Source organism: Carassius carassius, chromosome 9 (assembly GCF_963082965.1).
Source record: "Carassius carassius chromosome 9, fCarCar2.1, whole genome shotgun sequence".
Lineage (NCBI taxonomy): Eukaryota > Metazoa > Chordata > Actinopteri > Cypriniformes > Cyprinidae > Carassius > Carassius carassius.
The window spans coordinates 26,979,380-27,003,824 of record NC_081763.1 but is presented as its reverse complement, the minus strand read 5'-3'; the positions used below and the strand labels follow the sequence as shown (position 1 = coordinate 27,003,824).

At 39.9% G+C, this 24,445-nt stretch overlaps 2 protein-coding genes across 7 annotated transcripts in view; one reads left to right on the top strand and one right to left on the bottom strand.

The window, feature by feature from the left end:
- Nucleotides 1-18,259, top strand: part of LOC132149456 (calmodulin-regulated spectrin-associated protein 3-like) — a 34,531-nt gene extending 16,272 nt beyond the window's left edge. Inside the window, exons 3-18 of one of the 6 annotated variants that reach the window (XM_059558706.1) lie at nt 5,984-6,124; nt 6,691-6,777; nt 6,994-7,026; nt 8,148-8,286; nt 8,370-8,509; nt 11,069-11,162; nt 11,293-11,338; nt 11,492-11,556; nt 11,747-11,819; nt 11,910-13,959; nt 14,043-14,164; nt 14,651-14,934; nt 15,024-15,117; nt 15,201-15,313; nt 15,739-15,857; nt 15,999-18,259. In XM_059558706.1, coding sequence (XP_059414689.1) covers nt 5,984-6,124; nt 6,691-6,777; nt 6,994-7,026; nt 8,148-8,286; nt 8,370-8,509; nt 11,069-11,162; nt 11,293-11,338; nt 11,492-11,556; nt 11,747-11,819; nt 11,910-13,959; nt 14,043-14,164; nt 14,651-14,934; nt 15,024-15,117; nt 15,201-15,313; nt 15,739-15,857; nt 15,999-16,301 — 3,903 coding nt within the window. In that variant the 3' untranslated portion in view covers nt 16,302-18,259. Of the gene's footprint in view, nt 1-5,983; nt 6,125-6,690; nt 6,778-6,993; nt 7,027-8,147; nt 8,287-8,369; nt 8,510-11,068; nt 11,163-11,292; nt 11,339-11,491; nt 11,557-11,746; nt 11,820-11,909; nt 13,960-14,039; nt 14,165-14,650; nt 14,935-15,023; nt 15,118-15,200; nt 15,314-15,738; nt 15,858-15,998 lie in introns of all 6 variants that reach the window. The other 5 variants (XM_059558710.1, XM_059558709.1, XM_059558707.1 and 2 more) reach the window with 5 other exon arrangements.
- A 541-nt stretch (nt 18,260-18,800) lies between these two features.
- LOC132149453 (nuclear receptor subfamily 5 group A member 2-like) lies at nt 18,801-24,321 on the bottom strand. The gene is made up of 7 exons (XM_059558701.1): nt 22,923-24,321; nt 22,185-22,300; nt 21,931-22,072; nt 20,553-21,304; nt 19,552-19,671; nt 19,133-19,280; nt 18,801-19,048 (listed from the first exon to the last, which is right to left on the bottom strand). Exons 1-7 carry the CDS (start codon nt 23,020-23,022, stop codon nt 18,801-18,803), a joined length of 1,626 nt encoding a protein of 541 aa, XP_059414684.1. The 5' UTR covers nt 23,023-24,321.
- Nucleotides 24,322-24,445: the final 124 nt, after the last annotated feature.

Below are 24,445 nucleotides of genomic sequence, written 5' to 3'. Positions count from 1 at the left end.
TAGATAACGTAGCAAATGTTTAAACTGAGAAATTTTACACTTTTATCCACTTAATTAGCTCATTTAAAATTTAATGCCTGCTACAGGTCTCAAAAAAGTTGGCACGGGGGCAACAAATGGCTAAAAAAGCAAGCAGTTTTGAAAAGATTCAGCTGGGAGAACATCTAGTGATTAATTAAGTTAATTGATATCAGGTCTGTAACATGATTAGCTATAAAAGCTTTGTCTTAGAGAAGCAGAGTCTCTCAGAAGTAAAGATGGGCAGAGGCTCTCCAATCTGTGAAAGACTGCGTAAATAAATTGTGGAAAACTTTAAAAACAATGTTCCTCAACGTCAAATTGCAAAGGCTTTGCAAATCTCATCATCTACAGTGCATAACATCATCAAAAGATTCAGAGAAACTGGAGAAATCTCTGTGCGTAAGGGACAAGGCCGGAGACCTTTATTGGATGCCCGTGGTCTTCGGGCTCTCAGACGACACTGCATCACTCATCGGCATGATTGTGTCAATGACATTACTAAATGGGCCCAGGAATACTTTCAGAAACCACTGTCGGTAAACACAATCCGCCGTGCCATCAGCAGATGCCAACTAAAGCTCTATCATGCAAAAAGGAAGCCATATGTGAACATGGTCCAGAAGCGCCGTCGTGTCCTGTGGGCCAAGGCTCATTTAAAATGGACTATTTCAAAGTGGAATAGTGTTTTATGGTCAGACGAGTCCAAATTTGACATTCTTGTTGGAAATCACGGACGCCGTGTCCTCCGGGCTAAAGAGGAGGGAGACCTTCCAGCATGTTATCAGCGTTCAGTTCAAAAGCCAGCATCTCTGATGGTATGGGGGTGCATAAGTGCATACGGTATGGGCAGCTTGCATGTTTTGGAAGGCTCTGTGAATGCTGAAAGGTATATAAAGGTTTTAGAGCAACATATGCTTCCCTCCAAACAACGTCTATTTCAGGGAAGGCCTTGTTTATTTCAGCAGGACAATGCAAAACCACATACTGCAGCTATAACAACAGCATGGCTTCGTCGTAGAAGAGTCCGGGTGCTAACCTGGCCTGCCTGCAGTCCAGATCTTTCACCTATAGAGAACATTTGGCGCATCATTAATCGAAAAATACGTCAAAGACGACCACGAACTCTTCAGCAGCTGGAAATCTATATAAGGCAAGAATGGGACCAAATTCCAACAGCAAAACTCCAGCAACTCATAGCCTCAATGCCCAGACGTCTTCAAACTGTTTTGAAAAGAAAAGGAGATGCTACACCATGGTAAACATGCCCCGTCCCAACTATTTTGAGACCTGTAGCAGAAATCAAAATTGAAATGAGCTCATTTTGTGCATAAAATTGTAAACTTTCTCAGTTTAAACATTTGCTATGTTATCTATGTTCTATTGTGAATAAAATATTGGCTCATGTGATTTGAAAGTCTTTTAGTTTTCATTTTATTAAAATTTAAAAAACGTCCCAACTTTTCCGGAATTCGGGTTGTATTTTGACTCTGGTTTTACTCAAATGAAACGGTAAAATACTTGTGAAGTGACTCAGAACAGTTCTGGTGATGTTGTTTTATGTATTTATGCCCTCATTACTGCAAGCGTCCCGCGCTTCAGTCTATGAAGTAAACAAACCCGCACGTCTCTGACATTCATTCATTCACACATCGACGCGAAGAACATGCAGGATTAAGATTTCAACCAACTTTTGCGGCTTAACATTTACAGATACTGGTCCATATTGAGATTTGATTAATTTATGCTAACTCCGACAAATTCCGTGACTGTTCCTATTAAAATGTAAGTTTAATTTTCATGACTGGATTTTGAGATTCCATCCGCGTTTTCTGCTTTGCGGAAATCAAAAAAATGAAAATGTCATGGTACCAGGTTTCTTTATTACCGACTTGGTACCGAAGTACCGGGTCTTTTGACAACAGTAGTCCCATCTGATTGTTTCATAATTGTTATTGAACTAAACTGAATCAACAACTAATTAAATTGAGCTGAATAATGACAGCTTTACAGCTGTTATCAAAGTCATTTTATAACTAACTGAATTTGCAACGCTTGTTTTGCTGTTTATTTTTCTTAGAAACCACTTGTGTTGTATAAAGCGCTATACAAATGAATGTAATTTGATGCTAAGCTCTTTTTTTCTGCTCTATGTAGAAACAGGGAAGACATAATTCCTTCTGAATGAAGGAACATCTGGAGACACATTGTTGTGACTTTCCTAGTTAGCTGTTCACATCTTTGCAGGATTGACATTTTCCGCTTGAATGTGGTGCACAGCCCAGCCCAGCCCAGCGGTCTGTAGAGGATAAAGAAACCGCTGTGAGCTGCATTTGTGTAGTTTCATGAGAGCCTCAGGTCTTTGTTGTTTTGTTTAAGATGTTCTAGGGGAAACTGTGTAAAAAATGTCAGATCAGGAGAATTTGGAAGTCAGACTATTGCCTCCTAAAGTTCCAGAACAGCTGTGAGACTCAAGGAGCAGCAGTCCTCAGTATTTAAGCACTGCTTTGTCGTCTGATCCTTGGTTTTATTAATAACAAACATAACATCATATTAGAAATGGTTTCAGTATACAGTGTGTGTGTTTATATGATTTAATTTGTTCCTTCCTGTAAATCACCCCCTGCTGCGCCCCTAGCCCACTTATCCTCCTGTCTGTGGCATACTGAGAACTGGGGGTTAGAAATGAACATTATTTTGCCTTTGCCCTCCATGTGGAGTATTTTGGCAGTTGTCACAGGACTGCCTGGGTTTGTGGTGACGGCACAATGTCATTAGGACTAGCTGTTGTTACCTCAGGATTTCCAGATTCATCTGTGCACACGAAGCTGTGGTAAGGTGCATTGTGGGTCATATTGATTTGCCATGTAATATATGATTTGGCAGGCCGGTTGTGCTCTGTGTTCCAGTGTTGGTCCCTCTCCCCACTCAGTAGGGACTTGTGATTCAGCTTAGCGAGTCTTGGAGTGTCGGGACGGTAAATCCAAGCCCCCCCTCCCATCTCCTCTCACTTTGATTCCTCTCTTTTGTCGTGAACTGCTCTCCTATCCCTTCTCTGTATAATCACTATACCACATGACAGAGCAGTTTGTGACCTCTGCAGTACAGCAGTTTCTTACTGATCAGACCCAAATTGCGAGGTTAATTTTTGCACTGATTTTGGGCAGAAGTCTGTGGAGTGTTTTTTGTAACATTGATAATGTGTTAAAAGGGTTGTAGTGCACATGAGCATTGTCAAATTAGCCAAAATACAGTCATTTTGCTCACTATGGATGCTCAAGAAATAGGCTATTTCATATTATCAATGTTGAAAAATGCAGCATTTATTTGAAATCGAAATCTTTTGTAACATTATAAATGTTTTTTACTGTCACTTTGATTATTTGTAAGCATCCTTGATGAATAAAAGGATTTATTTTAGAAAAAATTGCGCTGACCTCAAACCTAATTTTTAAATGGTAGTGTAAATATAGAATTTGTGCTGTTTGTCTGTCTTCCTGTATGTAGTCGCTTTCCTTATATGGGCAAATGTTACACATTGCTTGATGCATCCTCCTCAACCACGCTGTTGCTAATTTAAACATTTCAAAATGATCTCTAACACTTTTTTTTTTGACAAAATAAATATGGTCCCGTTTCATTGTGCACCAGAACATCTGTTCTTGAAGTGGCCCAGAGATCGGCTGGAAGCCTCCCACTGTGGCTTATCCTCACAAACACGTCCCCCTGGCTGAGCCAGTCACTGGAAGCTGAGGTATAAATGCTCTCTGACAGAGCTGCTCCTCCCTCGGTGCTCTGCAGAGGTCAGCACTTCAGTTCACGCTCGGAAAGACACCACTGTTGAAGTGTGTCACTGTACTGGACAGGATAAAAGCGTTACTGGGTGGTTGCAGAGGATGAAAGCTGCATGTATTGCGTGTAAGGGGGCAGACGCTGGCTGGGACTGATTAGCATTAGCCGTGTGTGGTAGAGAGGCGGGCCGCTTAAGGGAATGTGTTCCTCTGACCTGTTGGACTGTTAATGTTTATAGCAGGCTGAGTATAGTCAATACAGAAAAAAAGAAGGCAGGGAAGAGATTTAAGTGAGGACATTCATGTTCACAAATCAGTGATGGATAACATGACTGGGAACATGTGAAAGGCAACTTGTGTTCTATTGATTTTTGTCCAAGTCTATTGTTTTCATCTTAAAAAGCATAAAAAGAACCCCTCTGAAAATGTCTGGCGTTGCTCCAACTGATAGTGAATGATTGTCTTTGGCCCTGTTTGTCTTAGACATAAACCAAGAGGAAATCTATTAGTTTTGTCCTTGAAAAACATCCTTTCTTGACTGTAAAAACGTAACCCTCTGGATTTTGCCTAGGATCGTTTACCCTCATATTGAATCAAATGTCCCCTGGAGAACTGCTCTAGTGACCTTGTGTTCCCATTTCTGTGCTGTGTGAGTGACTGTCACACAGTCTGGGCTATATTTTTATCCAAAATAAAGAGATTACATTTTGCTTTTTGCGTAATGATGATTCACATTTTAATGCTTCATCAAATTAAACTTTGGAACATTAAGATCCATTATTTTTGCTGTTGTTCAATTAAATTCAGCATAAAATATTTATACTTTTGCGTTGTTGTTGTTGTTATAAATAAATGGACCTAAACTATTTTCATGCAGTTCACCTGAACATTAGATTTAAATTGCTATTGACTACACTGACACTCTCAGTGGTTTGGGCTACAGGTAGTAAATGTCCCCTGGTTGAAGTGCAGAAAGCGGTTAATGGTTTAACCCTCTTATCGCAGCTAAGGTGCTCTCCATGACTCAGCTGATAACGTGGTTGGGTTGTTTTTAATGGGCTTGGGTGTGAGCAGCCTCGCTGTAATGGACTGGGAGGATGAAGAACAGTCCTCATCATCTGCGTCTTCTGTAGATTATCATTTCTGTTACAGCGTCTGGTGTTATTAGATAAGACAGATGGGTTTGTGAGTAACAGTGTCACAATTCCTAGTGCAAATTGGCTACCACCGGAAAACAGATATGCAAAAGAACACACTACTTTAATGTGTGTTAATGTAGCTTTTTTTATATATAAATTATGCATGCGGTCTTCAAAGTACTTCTTGAATTTTTTTTCAGTTCAAAGCTTTTATTTTATTATGAAATAATATAATATATATTCATTATTAATGTTAATCTTCCCTTTATTTGTTTACATTATTTTAGATGTAACCAACTGTGTTTATTTTAGTACCTTGCCAAATGGCCATTTTGACCAAGAAGCAGACATGCAGATGATCTTTGAGTATGTGCATGAATTCACATGTGAGCATTCGTAAGTTTGCTAGTTTTAAATTTTGGCATAATCACAGTTGACTTTTTGGTACCAAAATACCATTTCCTTTTGAGTATTCTTTGTTTGTCACATACACAAACACAAACTGACGGCAGCACAAATGTTGAATGCTGGGGGTTTGAACCTGCAGCAGCGCCCCCTGTATCCTGGAGTCTGTCATACAAGTAAAACTGCAATATATCATTGAGAGAGGGAGAGAAGAGAACAATACTGCTGCAACACTTAGAGAAAAGAAACGGCAGGAAGTCAGTATTGAATATTGATTTATTTCTTGCTGCTTGATTGCACAGCGCTTCAAGGATGCATTACACAGCAAAACAATGCATATGCAAGAAATTCACGGCACATTATTTTTTCTTTGCTCCGAGTCATTCACTCTGTACACTGTATTTCTCTCTTGTAGTGTTACTGAGACTTATGCAGAAAACCAAACATTCATCTTATCTCCTCAATAAAGACTCTTCAGTCCTGTAGCATTAGAAAGGCCTTGCTTTCTGACGTTGTTCTGAATGTTACTAGACACTGTTATTACATTAGGCGCATTAGGTCAGTGTTCAAATGACAGCTGGGTTTTCTCTAAGCTCTGACTGTCCTGTTTGTTTCCTCTGATTGGTGCAGAGTGCCCACTTGGAGTTGATAGATGCCTTAATGGCAGTGGGTGCCATGGAGATGGTGAGCAGAGTCTTGGTGAGCGGCGGATCAGAGCTGCTTGGTACAGAGGCAACCTGGGACAGAGCCCTGCTCTACTGGGTGAACACGGTGAGTCTTGTAAAGAACCACAGCAACAGATTTTCTTGGAGCTCAAACAACTCCTATAAACTCTCAAAAACGTATAAATCAATCTAAAAACTTTAATTTACAATATTTAAAAGGGTAGTAAAATAAAAATGATTTACTTCATCATTTACTCACTGTTATGTTGTTCCAAACCATTGAGCTAAAAGAGATGCTTAACATAATATTCCAAATATTTTTAAGGTGAGGGGAATATTATCTATAAATAACTTTCAGTAAAATTTCAGTCTTGTTTATCACACAGAGCTATTTACATAACTTCAGAAAACTTGGAATATAGTCTACTTTTGTTTTACTTTTATGGTGCTTTTAATAATAATTGTTATTATTAGGTGAACTATACCTTACACTTTCCTGTTTACATATACTTACTAACCTCTAATATGCAATATTACTGGCCCTAAAATAAAACCCTGTGGAACACCTTTACAGAAGATGCTTTGGGTGTGGTCTTGAGCAAATAAAGTCATCACTTTGATTTTTACTTTTGATGTCATGTCATTGTCATAAGTTGTTTTTCTTTCGTGTAGCTAAACCAAAAACTGAAGGAACAAACAGAAGGTACACTAAATGATGCATCTCAGCCTAGTACTGAACCACAGCCTGTTCAACCTTCGGTAAGAAACAGTCATAAACAAACAGACAGACTGGTGCATGTGTACAATAACTTGACCCCTACACCTCTACACCAACATTCACTCATTTCCTTAGCAGTACTATCTTTTTCCTCAGGGTCTACTTTGCTGTCTAACTACCTATCCTATCTTCTTCCTCCTCCTCACTTCCCCACTTACCTTGTTCTCCTTTCATGTTCCTTGACTTCTTTCTGACAGTGTCCCACCCGCTGGTACTGGAAACTTGTTCCTGTAAGTCTTTCTCTTGGCTTCCATTATTCCCTTCTTTCCTCCATTTTCGTGTCCTAAACACATATAAATATGTCCTATTTCGCCTCCTGCTGGCAGTACAAGTTGTATAGATAGAATTTGATTCATTTGATTCAAAAAATCTAAATCATCTCTCAGTTTTAGGGTCCCCCACCTTATAACATGCTACGACTGATGCATATAATACATGGCAAATTAAGTATAATAATATTGCCAGTTACTTGCAATATACCTTTAAAGTTTATAGTAAAAGAAAATAAAAAGATGCAGCTTTTTGTTGATAGCCTGTGTATCTTATCATGGCACGTATGTATCCTCAACACTGCACTGCTGTTTTTGAGAGATGTAGATTTAGTTTCATTTGCATCAAGTCCTTGCTCCGGCACTGTAGATTGTGCATTTAAAAGCCACATGGTTGTATTGAGGAACATGACTTAGATCAAGATATATCCTCTGGGTGAACCAAAGTTGGATTCAAAAACAGTATCATTTAGTATCATAGAGTTTTCTGAGCACAACTCTTAGATTAGAGGAGAAGTGTCAGTTGTCCTTGCATCATCATTTGCATTACAAACAATAAGCCAGAAATAAACTTAGCATGTAAATTAAGCCATAGTCTATGGTGGTTAAGTGAATAAAGTGTGTCTGTGTTATTAGTGCACTTATCTGCTAGTGCATGTTGTGTGTATCAAGTTGAAAAGGTCTCTGTTAATGTATCAGGTGTTGGCTGTTCACACAGCTGCCTCTGTTCATTGCTCTGACCTGTTAAAGACCAAGTCTCTCAAGTGTTAGCTGTCCCACTTCCCATTAACAATGTCTTTGCTGTTCCTCGACTCTTACTGTATTTTGTCTTCATGCACTGCTTGCATGGATTCTTTTGCTGTTGTTATTGTTTTTTTGTCTTAGAGATTTATTGCCATCTCTGGATGTACATTTTTAGTGTTTGATTCTTTTGGTTTTACAGTTGCACATAATGGATAAAAAATTTGTAAAAGTGTACGGTCACTGTTTGCTGTCAATGAAAAATTTCACAATAACAATTTTGACTAACAAGCAACATAGCACTTTAACCAATATTGCAGTTAAATATTTTTCTTGTTTAGATCCGGTACAGGAAGGACAGGATGCAGTCTAAACTCAAACCCTATTTTCCTGTGGTGAATGAAGTGAAGGATCTCTCGAATGGATGTGCTATTGCTACTGTTATTCACCATTACTGTCCCGGGCTTCTGAGATTAGAGGGTATGGTCACATCTCAAATCTGAATTGGTCATTTTGTAGATGAATAAGAAATTGTTTTATGTTAAAAATGTTTGTCCTATTAGATGTATGTATGAAGGACTCGATGTCTGTGGGTGACAGCCTGTACAACCTACAGCTGATTCGAGAGTTCTGTGACAGCTGTTTAAAGAGCTGCTGCCCTCTAGCGTTGGAGGATTTGCTCTACAGTCCATCAGAATTAAAGGTATATAGAAACCAGGGGCGGACTGGCCATCTGGAGCACCGGGACTTTTCCCGGTGGGCCGCTAGCCAATGTGGGCCGGCCCACCCGGTACACACATATATATATATATGTATATATATGTATATATATATGTATATATATATATATATATATATATATGTATATATATATGTATATATATATATATTTTTATTTTTTTATTTTTTTATTTTATTTTATTTATTTTATTTTTTTATTGACGGAAATCATAATATTACATCTCTTTTCTACGCAAATGGATGAGTGAGTCGATCGCGCAGCCAACAAGCGCGTTTTCGTCTAATTTAGAGAGAGACAGATTCATCTGGTACAGTGAATTTCTCTGAGCAGCAAGCCACTGTATACGTTCACTTAAAACATAACCGACTGTGTTTACGAGAATACTTGCAGAGACAATTATTTTGAAATAATTGTGTGTGTATTTGTTCATTCAGAAGTTAGGATACCCAAAAGATGAATTAATTCTTTGTACGCGCATTGTCTGAAATGCTGCTCACAGCGCGTGCTTTGAACGAGTGCGCGCAAGCTTCGAACGCGCGCAAATTGTTTAAAAAAGTTGAATCAGCAAGATTTAGAAACAAGTGAAAACGATCAACTACGATAACATTTCACCCCTCCAAGCGAGTGAACAACGCGAATTTTAAATCACTATTCACGATAGCCCGTCGGGAAGAGCAGTGATACATTTTGGAGCCCGACTGCAAAACACAATAGCCCCTGGACGTCGGGCTAGCGATTTTGCGAGCCCTGCACCTCAGATCTATCCAGTTTGTGAACCACTGGTTTCCACAATGTTTTCGTTAAACAAAATAAATGATTATTTTAAAAGATTTACTCAAGAGAATAATCTGTTCACGAATCGGATCACGAACTTATATTACCACATATTCATGCATCTGTTAATTGCAGTGTTGGGAAGGTTACTTTGGAAATGTAATAGGTTACAGATTACAAGTTACCCTATTTAAAATGTAATAGTAGTGTAACTTTTTCAATTACTTTATTAAAGTAATGTAACTAATTACTTTTGAGTACTTTTTGATTACTTTTCAAAATCTCCAATAAATGTTTATTTGCAACTGTTAATCATCTTCAAACATTTACACCATTCAGGTTTAACCTTACAGCAGTGCTCAATACTGTCAGACTTTTACAATCCTTCATCACTTGAATTAAGATGATAAAATTTGAACACATGTCTGCATGTCTGCTTCATTAATTTCCACATGGGGCGGACTGGGATAAAATTTCAGACCGGGAAATCTCAAACTCATACAAACAAATTCATGGACAACACTATTTTTTGTATGGACCTGATATAAAAAAAGGTTTAAATCTTTAGTTTGGGGACATGCAAAATAATTAAAAGTTCTCTCCTGAACTTCACCTTCACTTCATTTCTTTTTTCTTTTCAGTCTCTTTATTTTGCCCTGTTATCCATCTACCTCATGACTTTAACACTCAAGATTTAACAAAACTATACTTTCTAAATTGCCTACATGTCAAATTGAGTGCATCACTACAATATAAAATCCTAATACTGAACATGAGTCATGTTTTTCCCTCACAAAAATTAACTGCTTTTATTACGTAAAAGTACAGTAACCATGTTTTTTTTAATTATTATTATTGCAAATGGATTACCATTTGTATTTATTTTTAAATAAATAAATATGTAAATTTGTGGCATAGTTTAACAACAGTAACCTTTGTCTCTGAATTTATAGCAAATATGAAAACTTTGCATATGCTTTGATTCAAGTGTACTTTTGATATATTTGTCCAAAATGTGGCATATTCCGTCCGTGTTAGGCAATAGCAATCCCGTTTTTATGACTGGATTCTACTAACCAGACTATGTTTCTGCATCGCGGAAATTATAGGGCCGTACGTCTCAGAATAGTCAGTTCAATTTGGGAAAGAAATCAATTACATCTGTATGTGGATGTGTGTAAATATTCAAATGTAATCCCCACTGTAATCTTTAAAATTTTCAGAAGTAACTGTAATTTAATTACTCATTTTTTCTTAGTAACTGTAACTGATTACAGTTACATTTATTTTGTAATTAAATTACGTAATTAAGTTACATGTAACTAGTTACTCCCCAACACTGGTTAATTGAATGCAAAGTGTGAGTTCTAGGAGAATGTTTGTCTCGTGATGAACATGTATCGCTCACTAGGAGTCGCTAAATGAACAGCTGCAGCACGCAGGTTATCTTTTTTTTTTTTTTATTCAATGGAGGATCAGTTGCCCTATTGGTTAAAATCCCCAAACAGTATACTTAAATATCAAATAAATAAATTACATCAAAACAGGGGCGTTTGCGTTTTGATGTGGTGGGCTGCTGTGGGCCAGAAAGTCCAGGGCCACTTTTTGGTCCCAGTCCGCCCCTGATAGAAACCTAAATTAAAACACAAGGATGAGATGAGACCGTTATGATTTTTGTAATAATTAAGTAGTACTATGGGACATATTATGGTATTTTATACGTTGTGTATTTTTCTCTCTTTCTAGACAAGCATACTGAGCTTTCTGGCAGAGCTCTTGTATTGGTTCGAGGTCTCAAAGCCAGATTTTGTTCAGCCCCTGCAGAACTGTGAGCTTACTGGTAAGTGCATGTCTTAATGAATGGTTTATTTTCCTGTAGATTTGTAAATTTGTATGTATTTTTTAGATTTCTTCAGTGACAGTCTGTTAAAAAGGGATATGTAAGTTAAAGTACTTTTTTTTTCTTGTAGAAACATCTGGAAGGACCAGCAATGGCAACAGTGGGTCCAGCAATAGGTACAACAGAATACATTTTTTGTAGTTGGTTGTTTAAAAGCCACATATATATTTTGCTAAGAATGCACAAAATTATACCCAGTCGAATTTTCAACCTAAATGAGCCTTTATAAAAATCGAGGCTGAAACTTTTACTTGTCTTTTATGTGCAAGTGGTTCTCAATCTATCTTCAAAAGGCCTTTCCTGCCCATCTCTTCCCCTGTGACTGCAGCAACAGGTGAGGAAAACGTGCTGTCACTCTTTCCTGAGTCATCAGTTGCCATTATGTGTTTTTCCCATTCTTTGTAATGTAGTGTATCTAGATGCTGTTTATTCTTGTTCTCATAAAGGAACAATCACATGGTCTCTGTTTGCATGTTGAATGTGTCATCCAGTCATGTGTGTGTTTGTGTTGTCTCTGTGACCAGGATCTCTGACTCAGTCTACCTCAATGTCTCATGTAGAGGCAGCAGGACGAACGTGGACTAAGAAACCACTAAGGTAAGGTACAATCTTTGTTTTATGTGCTTTTCTACTCTTATTCATTTTTCTTTCAGATGAATTTATCTTTTTTTCTTCACGGCTCTTCAGCCGTCCCTTGTCTGCTGTGTCCTTTAGTATTCCTTTTGGACTGGATAGTGATGTGGACATTGTGATGGGGAACCCAGTTATAACTCGGTCTGTCAGTTCGGACAATCTTAATCCTGCTGGTCAATCCATGACACGTGACTCCTACACGCCTCCAGAGGACCTCAGCCACTTGCTGAGTAAGACTCCTGGCCCTAATGGCCCTCAAAGAGCTTCCTGGGCCACTCAAACTCGTCCATTGCTAGCCGAAGAGAACGGCATTGATGATAGTGAAACAGGAGAGCTACCAACAATTGAAGAGGCACTGCAGATCATCCACAATGAGGAGAAGATGGAGCCTCGCCTTCACCCGGATGGGGCTCCCGATGGTTTCTACCTGCATTCACTGGATGATCCAGCAAATGCTAGACTCAATGGGAGCCTAGTGACACTCAGCTCTTCAGCACCATCCCGTTCAGGAATGCTCTACAACCGATCCTCAGGAGTCCCACCAGAGCCCAGCCGCACCAGACACCCCTCAGAGGGATCCAGAGATGACGACTCCGTGTTAAGAGATGGAAGCATGGATTCAGATGTCTCAGAAGATCTTCCAAAAATTCAATCTACCCCTGCCACACCCGCTTCGGGTCCTCGCATAACAGAACCACGTTGTGAAAAGACACCGGATAGCGGTGTTAGGATGACCAATTTTGCAGAACGGAAGAAGAAACTTGTTCCAGAGCAGGTACAACCCAGTGAACCACAGGCACCACAAATGACTACATGGGCCAAGAAATTAGAAGAGAGTCCCAGTAAGAGTCCTGCTGTCAGCACTGAAATGTCAGAGCTGGGGGCGAGGCTGGAGGAGAAGCGGAAGGCCATTGAGGCACAGAAGAAACGTATAGAAGCCATCTTTGCCAAACACAGGCAGCGGCTAGGCAAAAGTGCGTTCCTACAGTTAAAGAAGGAGCAGGAGGATGGGGATGGTGAGGAAGGACGTCAAGGGGAGGTTGGCACCTCCTCCATAGAAAATGACCTCAGCCGTTTGGCACTGGAGGAGAAACTGGCACGTTTAGAGAGCGAAGAGGAGCAGGAGGAGCAACAGCAGGAACAGTTGAAAAACGGCCCCTCAGTAGAAGAAGAGGGGAATATCAAGACCTATGTCCAACAGGACAATCCAGTAGAGAAAGAAAAAGCTGGAGTAGGAATTCCTGGAGGAAAAGACACGGCCCCACTGGGAAATTACAATAACGCTGTGTCTAAACTAAGTGCCGCTCTCAATTCTCTCCAAAATGATATGCAGCGTCTCTCGGAGCAGCAGAACCAGCTGATGAAGAAAAAGGCAGCTCCTAACAACCAGGCCTGTGGCGTCCCACCCAGCTCCATACCCTCAATAACTGCACCTTCTCGTTTGTCAAGAGAGTCCAATCGCAACCTCCCCTCTGCCTCCTCCTCTCCTTCCCCATCTCGCAAGATTGCAAGTCACACCGCTCCCCCCAAATCACCTGCATCCCACCGTAGGGCACAGTCTGCACCTCCAAAGAGCCCCAAACTGCATCGCCACCCTCGACCTGCAGAGCTCAAGACTCCTGCTTCAACAAGAGTTATAACTCCCCCTCAAAGTGTGGACAACATTCCTCATTTGCGAAGAGTGTCCCCGTGGCAATGCAGGGATCAGAACTCATCCTCTTTCAGCATAGGTACCTCCAGTCAGAGTGAGTCCCGCTCAGCTTCGTCCCTGGCTAGAACAGAGGACAACATTTCAGACACAGGCTCCAGTGAGGACCATACAATCTTCAGTATGGAACTGGATAGCGGATCTTCACAGGTTCTGCCGCGAAAGGATCACCAGGGTGGCGGCAGCAGCTCAGGAGCTCCTTCCGAGTGGTCCTTTGAGAGTCACCTTCCTGCAGCAGGTTTCAATGGCAAGCACAAAAGCCTTATCGAGATCTCACTGTCCTCCCTCAAAGCATTGGAGGGTGAAGAAACCGATCAGAGCCAGGATAACTTCTCAGATTCAATGAGTGACCAAACAGAGCCAGAAATTAGTGGTGGAGTTGGATTCTTCTTCAAGGTTAGGGGAGAATCACGTTAAATTTGGAGACATTTAGCCTTAAAGTTGTTGCCTTTATTTAACTGTCTGAAACTCTTTAGCAGGATGAAGCTCGACCTGAGGATGAGATGGAGAGGAGAAGAGCAGCATTACTTGAGAAACAACAAAAGAGAGCAGAGGAGATCAAGAGACGAAGACAGGAGCAAGAAAGAGAGAGTGAGCCAAAGTAAGGCTTACCAACAAAGCTGTGGAAAGTGACAGCTATGTGTAGAAATAATGAGGCCTTAAATATTTAGGATTAGTGAGAAGATGTTTAATTTTACTTTCTTAGAAGATAGTCTTTCATTGAGGGACGGGCCTGAGCCATATGTTATCACAGTGTAATAAACTTGGTTATAATGCTATTAAGAGTATTACCACTAAGTGTTTTCTTATAAGGGTTTTGTTGAAACTAATGGCTGAATATCATTTAGACTTGGTTGTGGTGTCTTTTTAACTTTGTGCAGTTACTAGCTAGCAACCACCCGCCTCTTGCAACTGTATAGTAACACATGAAAAACCACTCAGAACACCTTGGCAACTGCATAGAAGTTTCCTAACTGTAGGTTTTGGCAAGTTTTTTTTATATGCCATCTAATGCACTCAAACTCAATGTGTTAATCCCGGTATGACCATTTGTGACCTTTATCAATGCTGTCTATAAATGTAACAGTAGGTCATCTTCAATGGATGAGTCTCGCAGAGGAGAGGAGAGACCCCGAACTCCTTCTACCCCTCCGCCTCCACGCACCCCTCCACCAGAGGGCACTCCTCAGCGGCGTGGAGACTTCACACGCCAGGAGTATGAACGGCGACATCAGCTAAAAATAATGGAGGATTTAGATAAAGTACTCCGCCAGAAACCCACTACAGTGAGAGGCGTCAAGAAGCAGAGGCCCAAAACTGTGTTCAGAGATGACTCTGACCTCTCCCGCAGCCCAGCCAAAGGGTTTATGGGTAAGTTATTGATCATCAGGAAGCTTGTTTCCTTTCCATTGGTAATCACAGTTGGAAAGACATATGTGATGTCAACTCTTCTTTCTCAGGTTCTAGACTTAATAAAGTTTACTCCCATTCAACAACGAATCTGTCCTCCATGGCCAATGACAATGGGACGCTAACTGTCAGAAAATCTCCAAGGTAAATCTAATCTTTATATGTTTGTCTGGTAAAACACCTGCTCCTTATTGTGACCATCTCTGAACATTTATTCCTTCCCACAGTCGTTCTCATTCACCATCCAGACTGCTGTCTCCAGGCCGTCTTGCTGCACAGAATGGGGACTGGGAAAATGAATCTACTATTTCATCCCCAGCCTCCATCCCAGAATATACTGGTAATCTATAAAATTACAAGATTTGTAGTTTGGTTAGTGGTGCTTAGTGTAAAGCGTTTTCTCATTTTTGGGGTTAGGCATTTCAACAACTTCGTGTTAAATTTGGTGAACTACTTATTGGACACAGTTTGGTGATAAGTGACACAGCAAATCCTGTGACTTTTTGAGGAGACTAAGTCTCATAGACTTTCATAAACTCGAGCCATATCTCAATACCACAATATATATACTTGGGCTCTTGTTATTAGGGACAGTAAACAACCTAGTAACCATCTAGCAATGTCTTGGCATAGTGGATTGCAAGTTTTGCATGAGCAAGTACCATTTGAGTTTTAAGATAATTTACATTAGTTCATGTGATCAAAAACTTACTTTGACCTGTTGTGTTTTAAACAATGGCATGCATTTTTGCACTTCTGTTTTAGGACCGAAACTCTACAAGGAGCCAAGCTTCAAGTCCAATAAGTTCATTATCCATAATGCCATCTCTCGCTGTTGTTTGGCAGGCAAGGTCAACGAACCACAGAAAAACAAAATTGTAGAGGTGAGTGACCTATCAGTCTTTAGTACACTCTGGGATCTCATGACTCACTGCAGACACCCAACACATATTTGCATGGGGCATTTGAATGCATGACGTAATGGTCTGCTCTGTTCATTTGTATTTCCTTCTTGACTGCAAAAGGAAATGGAGAAAAGCCCTGCCAACCATTTCCTCATTCTGTTTCGGGACGCCAGCTGTCAATTCCGGGCAGTTTACACCATGAACCCTGAGACAGAGGAGATGGTTCGACTCGTAGGTGTCGGGCCTCGTGTTATCAATCCCACTATGGTGGAATCGATTTACAAGTACAGCTCTGACCGCAAGCAGTTTACAGCTATCCCTTCCAAGACCATGTCCATGAGTGTGGATGCCTTTACCATTCCCGGCCACCTATGGGAGCGCAAGCGCCCGGGAACCCCAAAGAAGCTCGGGACCCCAAAATAAATCCTGCTGGAAATGCCAACTGCCTGAGCTAGCCACATCACCTTTGGTTTCTGTCCTCACTCCGGCAGAATAGCGGGACACCAGTGGAGTGCATGACAGGAGAAAGAGTGGGATAACAAAAAAGAATTCCTAAAAAATAAAAGTAAAGTCATCAGAAGTTCATAGGTGGTGACTGCAAAACTCCTTTGTGTAACTACTTGTCAAGTTACAAAGATCTATTCAGAAATCTCCATTGCCATCTTCTTAAAGGAAACTGAAGTGAACTCACGTCATATTTAGAAGAAAAGGGCCTGATTGGTTTTCTAAGATTGTACAAAATGTGTCCTTTAATGTTAAAACTTTAAATGCAACTTTCCAGTCTCATCTTTAAAGTAAAATGAATGTCCTCCAGAAAAAGATCCTCAGAAATGTTTCAGCTCCTTCCCTCCTTTACTCACTGAACTGGATCTGTTGGCATGTAAAGGATGCTCCAGATGAAATCGGATCTTTGGTCTTTGATGAATGTAGGGCACAAACCAGCACAGGCCTTCTTATCATCTGTTTATCGTCATCAGCTTCTCAGTCTTAAGGGACTGAATGTAGAGCTGTATTACAAGGGGCGCAGCCACTCTCCTTTAAGTCACGTCAAGTGAAAAAATCCCATGCTGCTGTCCATTTTGAATCTGTCTTGCTCCCTAATCAAACCACTCTGTCTTTTGGCCTTCCTAAAGTCAGTCTAGACATCTGGATGTTTGTTTTCTTAATGACCTAATCTAACTGGATGACTCAAGCTTTTGGACCTCAGGAGAGCATGTTAAAGACTCAAATATTTTTACTTCCCATTTGCTTTAGTTAAGAATGAATGAAAAAGTGAAAAGATGTCAGAACACGCTGTTGATTTCCATTAATGATACTCAAAAAATGAAGGAAAGTCTTTTTACTCTGTTTAGCCGTAACTGGAAAAATAATGTAAGAAAAAAAATCAAGGCTGATTTAATATACTGTATATCTGAATGATGTTCATTGCTGATTCTTACATTTTTGACAATGATTTGTATATTGTGGAGATTTGTAAGCAATGAATAAGCTACCCTGCTGCTTCGCTTTTAGAGCTGGATGTGCTGGTGTGAATGAGTGTGTGAGCAGGGGACCGGGGACCAGAATGAAGTGATGGTGAGAAACCGTGAACACAAATCTGATATTAACTCTATGTACCCAGAGCTGAGTGAACAAGTTGTCCTCTTTGGTGTCCCAACATGCAGCAGTACATAGTGATATTCCAATAGTGAACACCAACAGAAAGTGATATAAAAACAAACATTAAAAGAAAGTGATAAAAGGCAGATGAGCAGCCATGGTGTCTATTATGTTGTTTCAATTACTATGATCTATGAATAGTCTCAAAGCTGTCTAACTTGGCCTTATCTGATTCGTGGATGGCTTAAAGTTGTCTTTTTGTATAAAAGGGGCATTTAGTCTGTTTCTCTTCATGAAAGCACTAAAACAACTGATTCAATCAGGCCACCCTTTCCTGTCTTGGTAGAATCAGATTTGCCATAAAGATGTACATATTTTTGAAAAGAGCAAAAAAAAATTTTTTTGAAATAGTTGAATGCTATGTTTCTGTGTCAAATGAATGGGAGATGTGTTGGCTGCTTGTGTTTGTCTGTTGGGTAAAACATGATGGTTTAATGTATCTGGATTCTGTGCAATTCTGTAGAATGTTGGGTCACCTAAGGTGTATTTATTGGGTAAGGAGGAGCTAGAGTTTTCGGTTTTGTGTCAGATTTTATTATTTATGTTCTTGCAAATGTGGTGATTCACTCATTCATTTCAGAAAGCACATTAATGTTTAGTATTTTCCTTTTAATGTTTCCATGTCCATGTTGGTAGTTTTTGTTTTCTCCCAAATTCTTTGATTATGGATCAATCCCATGTAACAGGATTAGAAAAATAAAACCATTTTTAAATAATCCCAATTATTTCTCATCATCGCTGATTTTACTTAAGTTCTATGTGTTATATACATTGTATCCGCTTTTCTTGCCATTTCATTTTTATTTTTTTGAAATATGACTTGATAATGATCTTGATTGGCTTCATGATCTTCAACCTTCTATAGCTGCATAGACACGGGACACAGGATATCATCAGACCATAGCAATAAATGCAGACACTTTTATTGGAAGCTCAATCTTGTAAACAATTAGAAAGATTTATGACGAGCCTCTGTGTCTGTGATAGAGATTGCAGTCATATTTTTATACAAATGACAGTGTTTGAACACTTGCATTTTTGACTGGATGTGATCCATAACTGTAGTTGAGTAGTAAAAAGAATGTGTAGATGTGCTTTACATCTCATAACACCTGAAACTAGTTTTTGTTCCTATTGTTTGTTTGTTCTATTTTTAACTAGTACAACCAGCTAATGATGACATCTGGACTTGTTCAAAGCTCACAATTATTAGATACCAAATATATGAAAGCATTTCCAAAAACAAACTTTATTTTGATTGTCTCATGTGTGCTTAGCATGAAGCATTTCAGTCAGCAATGAGTTGCATGGCAAATCTCCCAGCAGGTGGCGCTGATACAGGTATTCCTCCACCTGTAGGCTGATGCTGCGCACCTCTGGTAGACGGAGCAACAGTTGTCCAAACTTGTCAGGGTGACCTGGGTGGGTTTGCATAGTGTGGTCCATCAAAGCCTTGTTTACACGCTCTTGAGTTTGTTCTACCTGCCTTTGATCCAGTACTGATTTAATGTCTGCATTAAAAACACATGACCCTTACAACTCTGGTCTAACAGGAATCATTTAGATTAAAAATTTAAGAAGGAAATAAAACCCACCTGGATTGAAGAGAACCAGATATTTGAGACACACAAACTCCTCTCTGTCTAGCTGTAGTGATCTAAGCTTGGAGACAAGGTCCTGGGTTCTGGACACCAAACTACTAAGAGTTGCTCCAGCCTGACCGAGGATGGTTGATACTTCAATCTGGTACAATAAAAATCAGTCAAAGAAAATGCAAAGACTAACAGTCACTAAACTGTAACTAAGGCAAAATGCAGGGTTTCCCAGTCCCGTTAATGGAGGCACACCAATAGTACAAATTTTCCAACTCTTCCAAATTCGTATCACCTGATTAAACTAATCAGCATATTAGTAGAGATGGGTCAGATATGGGAGATATCCAAAATGTGACCTTTTGGTGTGCCTCCAGGAAAGGAGTAGGGAAACAATGGCTTAGTGATTGTGGTGTTCTTACCTGTTGTCCAGTAATCAGACAGATGCTGCCACCTCTCCCATAAGCCACCTGCCTACATAAGTAATCCAGAACAAGAAGCTCACTCCAGCAGCTCTGCAGTAACACCATTTGATCCTCCACCTACAAGAGATCAAGTACTCTATTTATGCAGCAGTAGCCACTTGGAAAACTTATACCGGGGTTCTCAACTCTGGTATTTGAGGTCCACTTTTTTTTCTGTGGAGCTTACCTCCAACCTTAATCAAACTCAATTGTCAGTAACTTTCTAGTAATCCTCAAGACCTGAATGAGCTTGTTCATGTGTGTTTGATTAGGGTTGGAGTTAAACTGGACAGAGTTGAGAACCACTGACTTGGGCAATTGGTACTTGAAAATACCACAATTGGGTACCTCAAATGTCAACCCTATCTCTGCTGATAACATAAGCATGTATGTTGTTATACACCCTAGGCCCAAGCATGGGATGCTGGCGTCTAAAACAGTGCCTTCTAAAACAGTGAGATTTCTTGTTTCTAGTTTGCAACTTTCACCTACAAGTTTTGCTGGTGGACAGTATGACCATGGTGCTCCGCTCCACTACTTAAGACCTGGATCTGACCAGCACTTACTTAAACTAGGCAGGTACAATAACCAAGATTTTGCCAAATAGGACATGTCTCTGGATCAGATTCCTAACAATCAAATTTTAGGGATATGCAAAGGGGTAGAGTTAGAATTAGGGTTGGTTTTAGAGCCATTCTCCATTCTTATCAACCAACATTTTCCCTGTGATTTTACAGGGGTTATGGTATGGTTAGGGGCAGTGTTTGTTCCTTTGAAAGCAATGATGTTGTAAGACCAACAAAAAATGTTAATCCAGGAATTGCATGGATGGTTTATAGTGACTAGCTCAGAGCAGAAGACACATTGATACTGGTCTTTTCAGCAGTGACATTGAAGATGACACTAACACATAACACAATGCATCCAGTGTATGTACAATCATGTGCAAACTCTTCTACCTTGAGCTCCTTGAACAGTGTGCTGTTTCTTGCCCACTCCACCAGTCCAAACAAAGTCTGGTCAGCCATTTTGCACATGATGCTGAAGGTGTTGAGGCGGTCATGTTTTCCGCGGCAGGCCTGTTCTTTTTGGAGGCTTGCTAACACCCGCATGCAGAGCTGCTTCTCATCTGGCTCAGCCTGTAGGAGCTCTTTTAGGAAGCATGAACTAGGGGTTGGCGTTGAACTGGGTATCAGGTTCTGTGCTGGAGTTGGAGTGGAGCTTGGAGTTGAGGTTGGCGTGAGTGTAGCAGTGGGTGTAGGTGCAGGTGTGGAGAGAACAGTAGGAGAGATTGGAGCAGGGGGTGTCACAGAAGCAGAGCTATAGCTAAAGGGGAGCTCTCTTTTCTCAGGAGGATATCCTTGGAAGCCTGGATAGCACAGTGTATGGAAAGGTAGGGATGGATCAGACAGTGTCCGGTCTCTGGGCATGGTACAGTCCAACAGCATGGGAAACTCGGACTGGCTCATGCTGGGATAAAAGGGCTGAGGTGGGTGGTAATGGTCAGAGCCAAGAGACGGAGGGGAGGGGTTGAGGACATGAAAATCATGAGGCGTGGCAGGTACCAGTGCTTGTGGTCCCTCAAATTTGACCCTGTAGGGGGCAGTGTTCGTCTGGTAGTAGGTCCCCCTTTGCTGTTTCAGATGCCTGTCCCGTCGGTATAGAGGTCCAAACTTGTTTCGGCCACCTCTCATTCTGTCCGCACGTACAGCTGTGACAAGTAATTTTACAATTAACTAAACCCATATTGTGATGTTCAAAAGAGCATGGTCAATTCTCACAGTCCTAAATTATTGTTTCTCAACCCAGTTCCTGGAGGCACACCAACATTAAACATTTTTTAACTTTTCCCAATCAAACACCTTCAGCTCTTTAGAGACTCCAAGACCAGAAGTGGATGGGTAAAATAAGGGAGACATCCAAAATGTGCAGTGGTAGGCACTCTCCAAGATAGGTTTGAGAATCATTACTCTAAATAATCAAACTAGCACTGTAGAAATAATAATAATAATAAAAAAACTGTAAGAAAATATTAACATTATTGTTAAAATTGAAATATTAACTATTAAAGTTACGTAATTAAATAGTTTTTGCTTGTGTGCACATTACATTTTTTGCCTTACTGGGTCATCAAAGATTGCTATTGCAATGGTTTATGGTTTCAAAGATAAGTGGAAACTGGATCAAAGATATCATGGATTGCTAACTGTGAATATCTTTCCATATCTCAGAGACAATAACCTCATTTTCCCTTGCACATATCTTTTTTTAAAGAACTGAAGGAATATCTAACAAACTTAATGATCATGGATTTATTGTTTGAGTTTGCAGGCTTACCTTCTTTCTTCATGCCAACAGCTAGACATTTCTGAAAGCGGCAGTAAGGGCATCGTTTCCTCTGGGCTGGGTCCATGGGGCAGCACTGTGCATCTGCACATGAATAGCGCTTGTTGTTCTGTACAGAACGCTTAAAAAAGCCCTGGTGAGAATATTTGTCTTAAGTGCTTAAGAATGATCAGGATGTAGATTTTATTTTTTAAATGAAAGCTACTAATGTGTTCTTGTTACTGTCTGCCTGGTTGTACACGTACCTTACAGCTCTCACAGGTGAGAAGACCGTAGTGATATCCCGACACCCTGTCACCACACACGGGACAGCCCTCTTCTTGAATTGCCTTACCGTCTGGGTCTGGCTTTAACTCCTGAGCTGTGAGATATTAAATTCATTCAGTTGTGAAGTGTTAATGTTCCCTTTGTCAACTTTCTTTCTTAAAATAACTCTTTCTTGTCACCTTTAGGAAACCCAAAATAAAAATCAAGGAGCCTACCGTAAGATAATTGTCTAGGAGAGGGGTGTATGGTTGAACCATTTTGTGGCAAGTCTTTCTGATAAATCATCACGGCAGTCTATGATATCTCAAATAGGCTTAGTCTCTTATCACCCGATTGATTAAACACCGAGATATAAGACTTGCATAATCCTTACAGTTTGATGTTTTCAGCAGTCAAAAGACAAGATAAATAAACTGACTTCTGAAAAGTACTCTTTTTTTTTTTTATATAGATTTGCTGAAGCAATTATCTATTGAATGAAATCATAACATATCTTTTCTCAGTATGCGTACTAAACATGAACGAACTGTTCAGCACAATCATATCATTTAACAAGATTATTAGTATACCTCAACATTCTAAATAAAATCTTTATTAGTCAGAGACTAAAAGTTTACTATTGCCAAATTTATTGCATTAGCAATTAGTGCTATTGCTAAAGCACTGTTTACACAAGCTGTTTACACACTGTTTCTCAGAGCTGAAGCTCTACTTACATGTCGATGGTCCCTCTTGTGACACAAGGTCCTGTATGTACTCGGCAGAGTGGTGGGCTGTGGGCTGGGAGTGATCCAGGGGGTAGTCTGAGATGTTCATTGTCCATAGGAGAGGGGTGTCCTGGGTCTTTGTAAGCTCTCATTCATAACTGTACAGGCCTCCAGGACTCAGAGCAGGACAGGGAGGAAAACAGACGCAGGCTGTCCCACAGATGGTGCCATGTAAAGGCCCTTAGTCGGACTTTGCTCGATGCTGAGGGTAATAAATCTGAGTCTGTCACACCTTCCCAACAAGCAAGACCTCATTCATCCAAGGTGCATGATCATTGCAGGAGCAGAATATATGCAGGGTGGCACTCACCATAAGAAAAATAAACACAATAAGATCTGATGCAATCCATTCATGAATCTTCCAAATGAGACTTTTATAATTCGTGTTGATTAGACCAATCCAACTACAGAACCTGTGTGATTCCCAGTGTTGAGTAAACTCCAAGAAGCAGAACATAAATTTTCATTACAGTCCTCCCTCTTTCTATTCTTCCATATTTCTGTACATTTAAATCTGATTACTCTATTGCTCAAATGTGTGCATCAACACACATAATATATACTGTGTATACTTGCTAACTAATGTAGCTTTTTATCAATAAGTGAGGTTCCAGCACCTTTGGAATCAATTGCAAAACAGTGAGTCTAGTTATGATGAAGGCAGCAGGTAAGTAGAGTGAAGTGGGGTCTGACGTCAAAGGCCATAAAACAGTTCAAGGGTGATAGATTAACCTGAGTAATGAAAAAGACACATTGTGTCAAGTTAAATGAGGTATTGTTTGGACTCTTAATGAAACCAAAATGTGTGCAACGGCTAAGGCTGTTCTTTTAAATACAAATAGTTGGTTGATGACGAATTTTAGCTATCTAAATAATCTATTATATGTGAAATGTAGAATCATTGTTCTTGCATTGTTGAGCAAAAATGACATTTCAAAACTGAAAATATGGAAAAACTTTGTTCACTAAGAATCCAAAAAAGCTGCTTGGGCATCATTTTTTATTTTATTTTTTTCTCAGTCTGTAAAATTGTGAAGTGTAGTGAATGCCAAGCCTGGAAGGAAGATCCCAAATCCCATCCACAACTCATGTTTTGTTGATATGGCACTATAGGTGGCACTATAATGCACAGTTTTACTCTGTTGATAGTATTTAAAAGCTATATATATATATATATATAATTGTGCACGTTTTATATCATATTTGATACATCATTTTGGCCAAATGGTATGACACAGTGAGAAAATGGAGCTCACATGAGAAAAAACAACAACAAAACAACTCATAGATTTATATTCAGAGGCCCAAACTGATCAAAAAATATGCAGTTTGGTGCAGATGTTTTTATGTATATGGCCAGAAAGTAAGAGGAAATAGCCTGCAATGCAAACTAACTGATATCAATTTCAGTTGTCACTCTATATGTACTAATAATGTCTAAGTAATAAAAATATATTTCAACATTTATATAG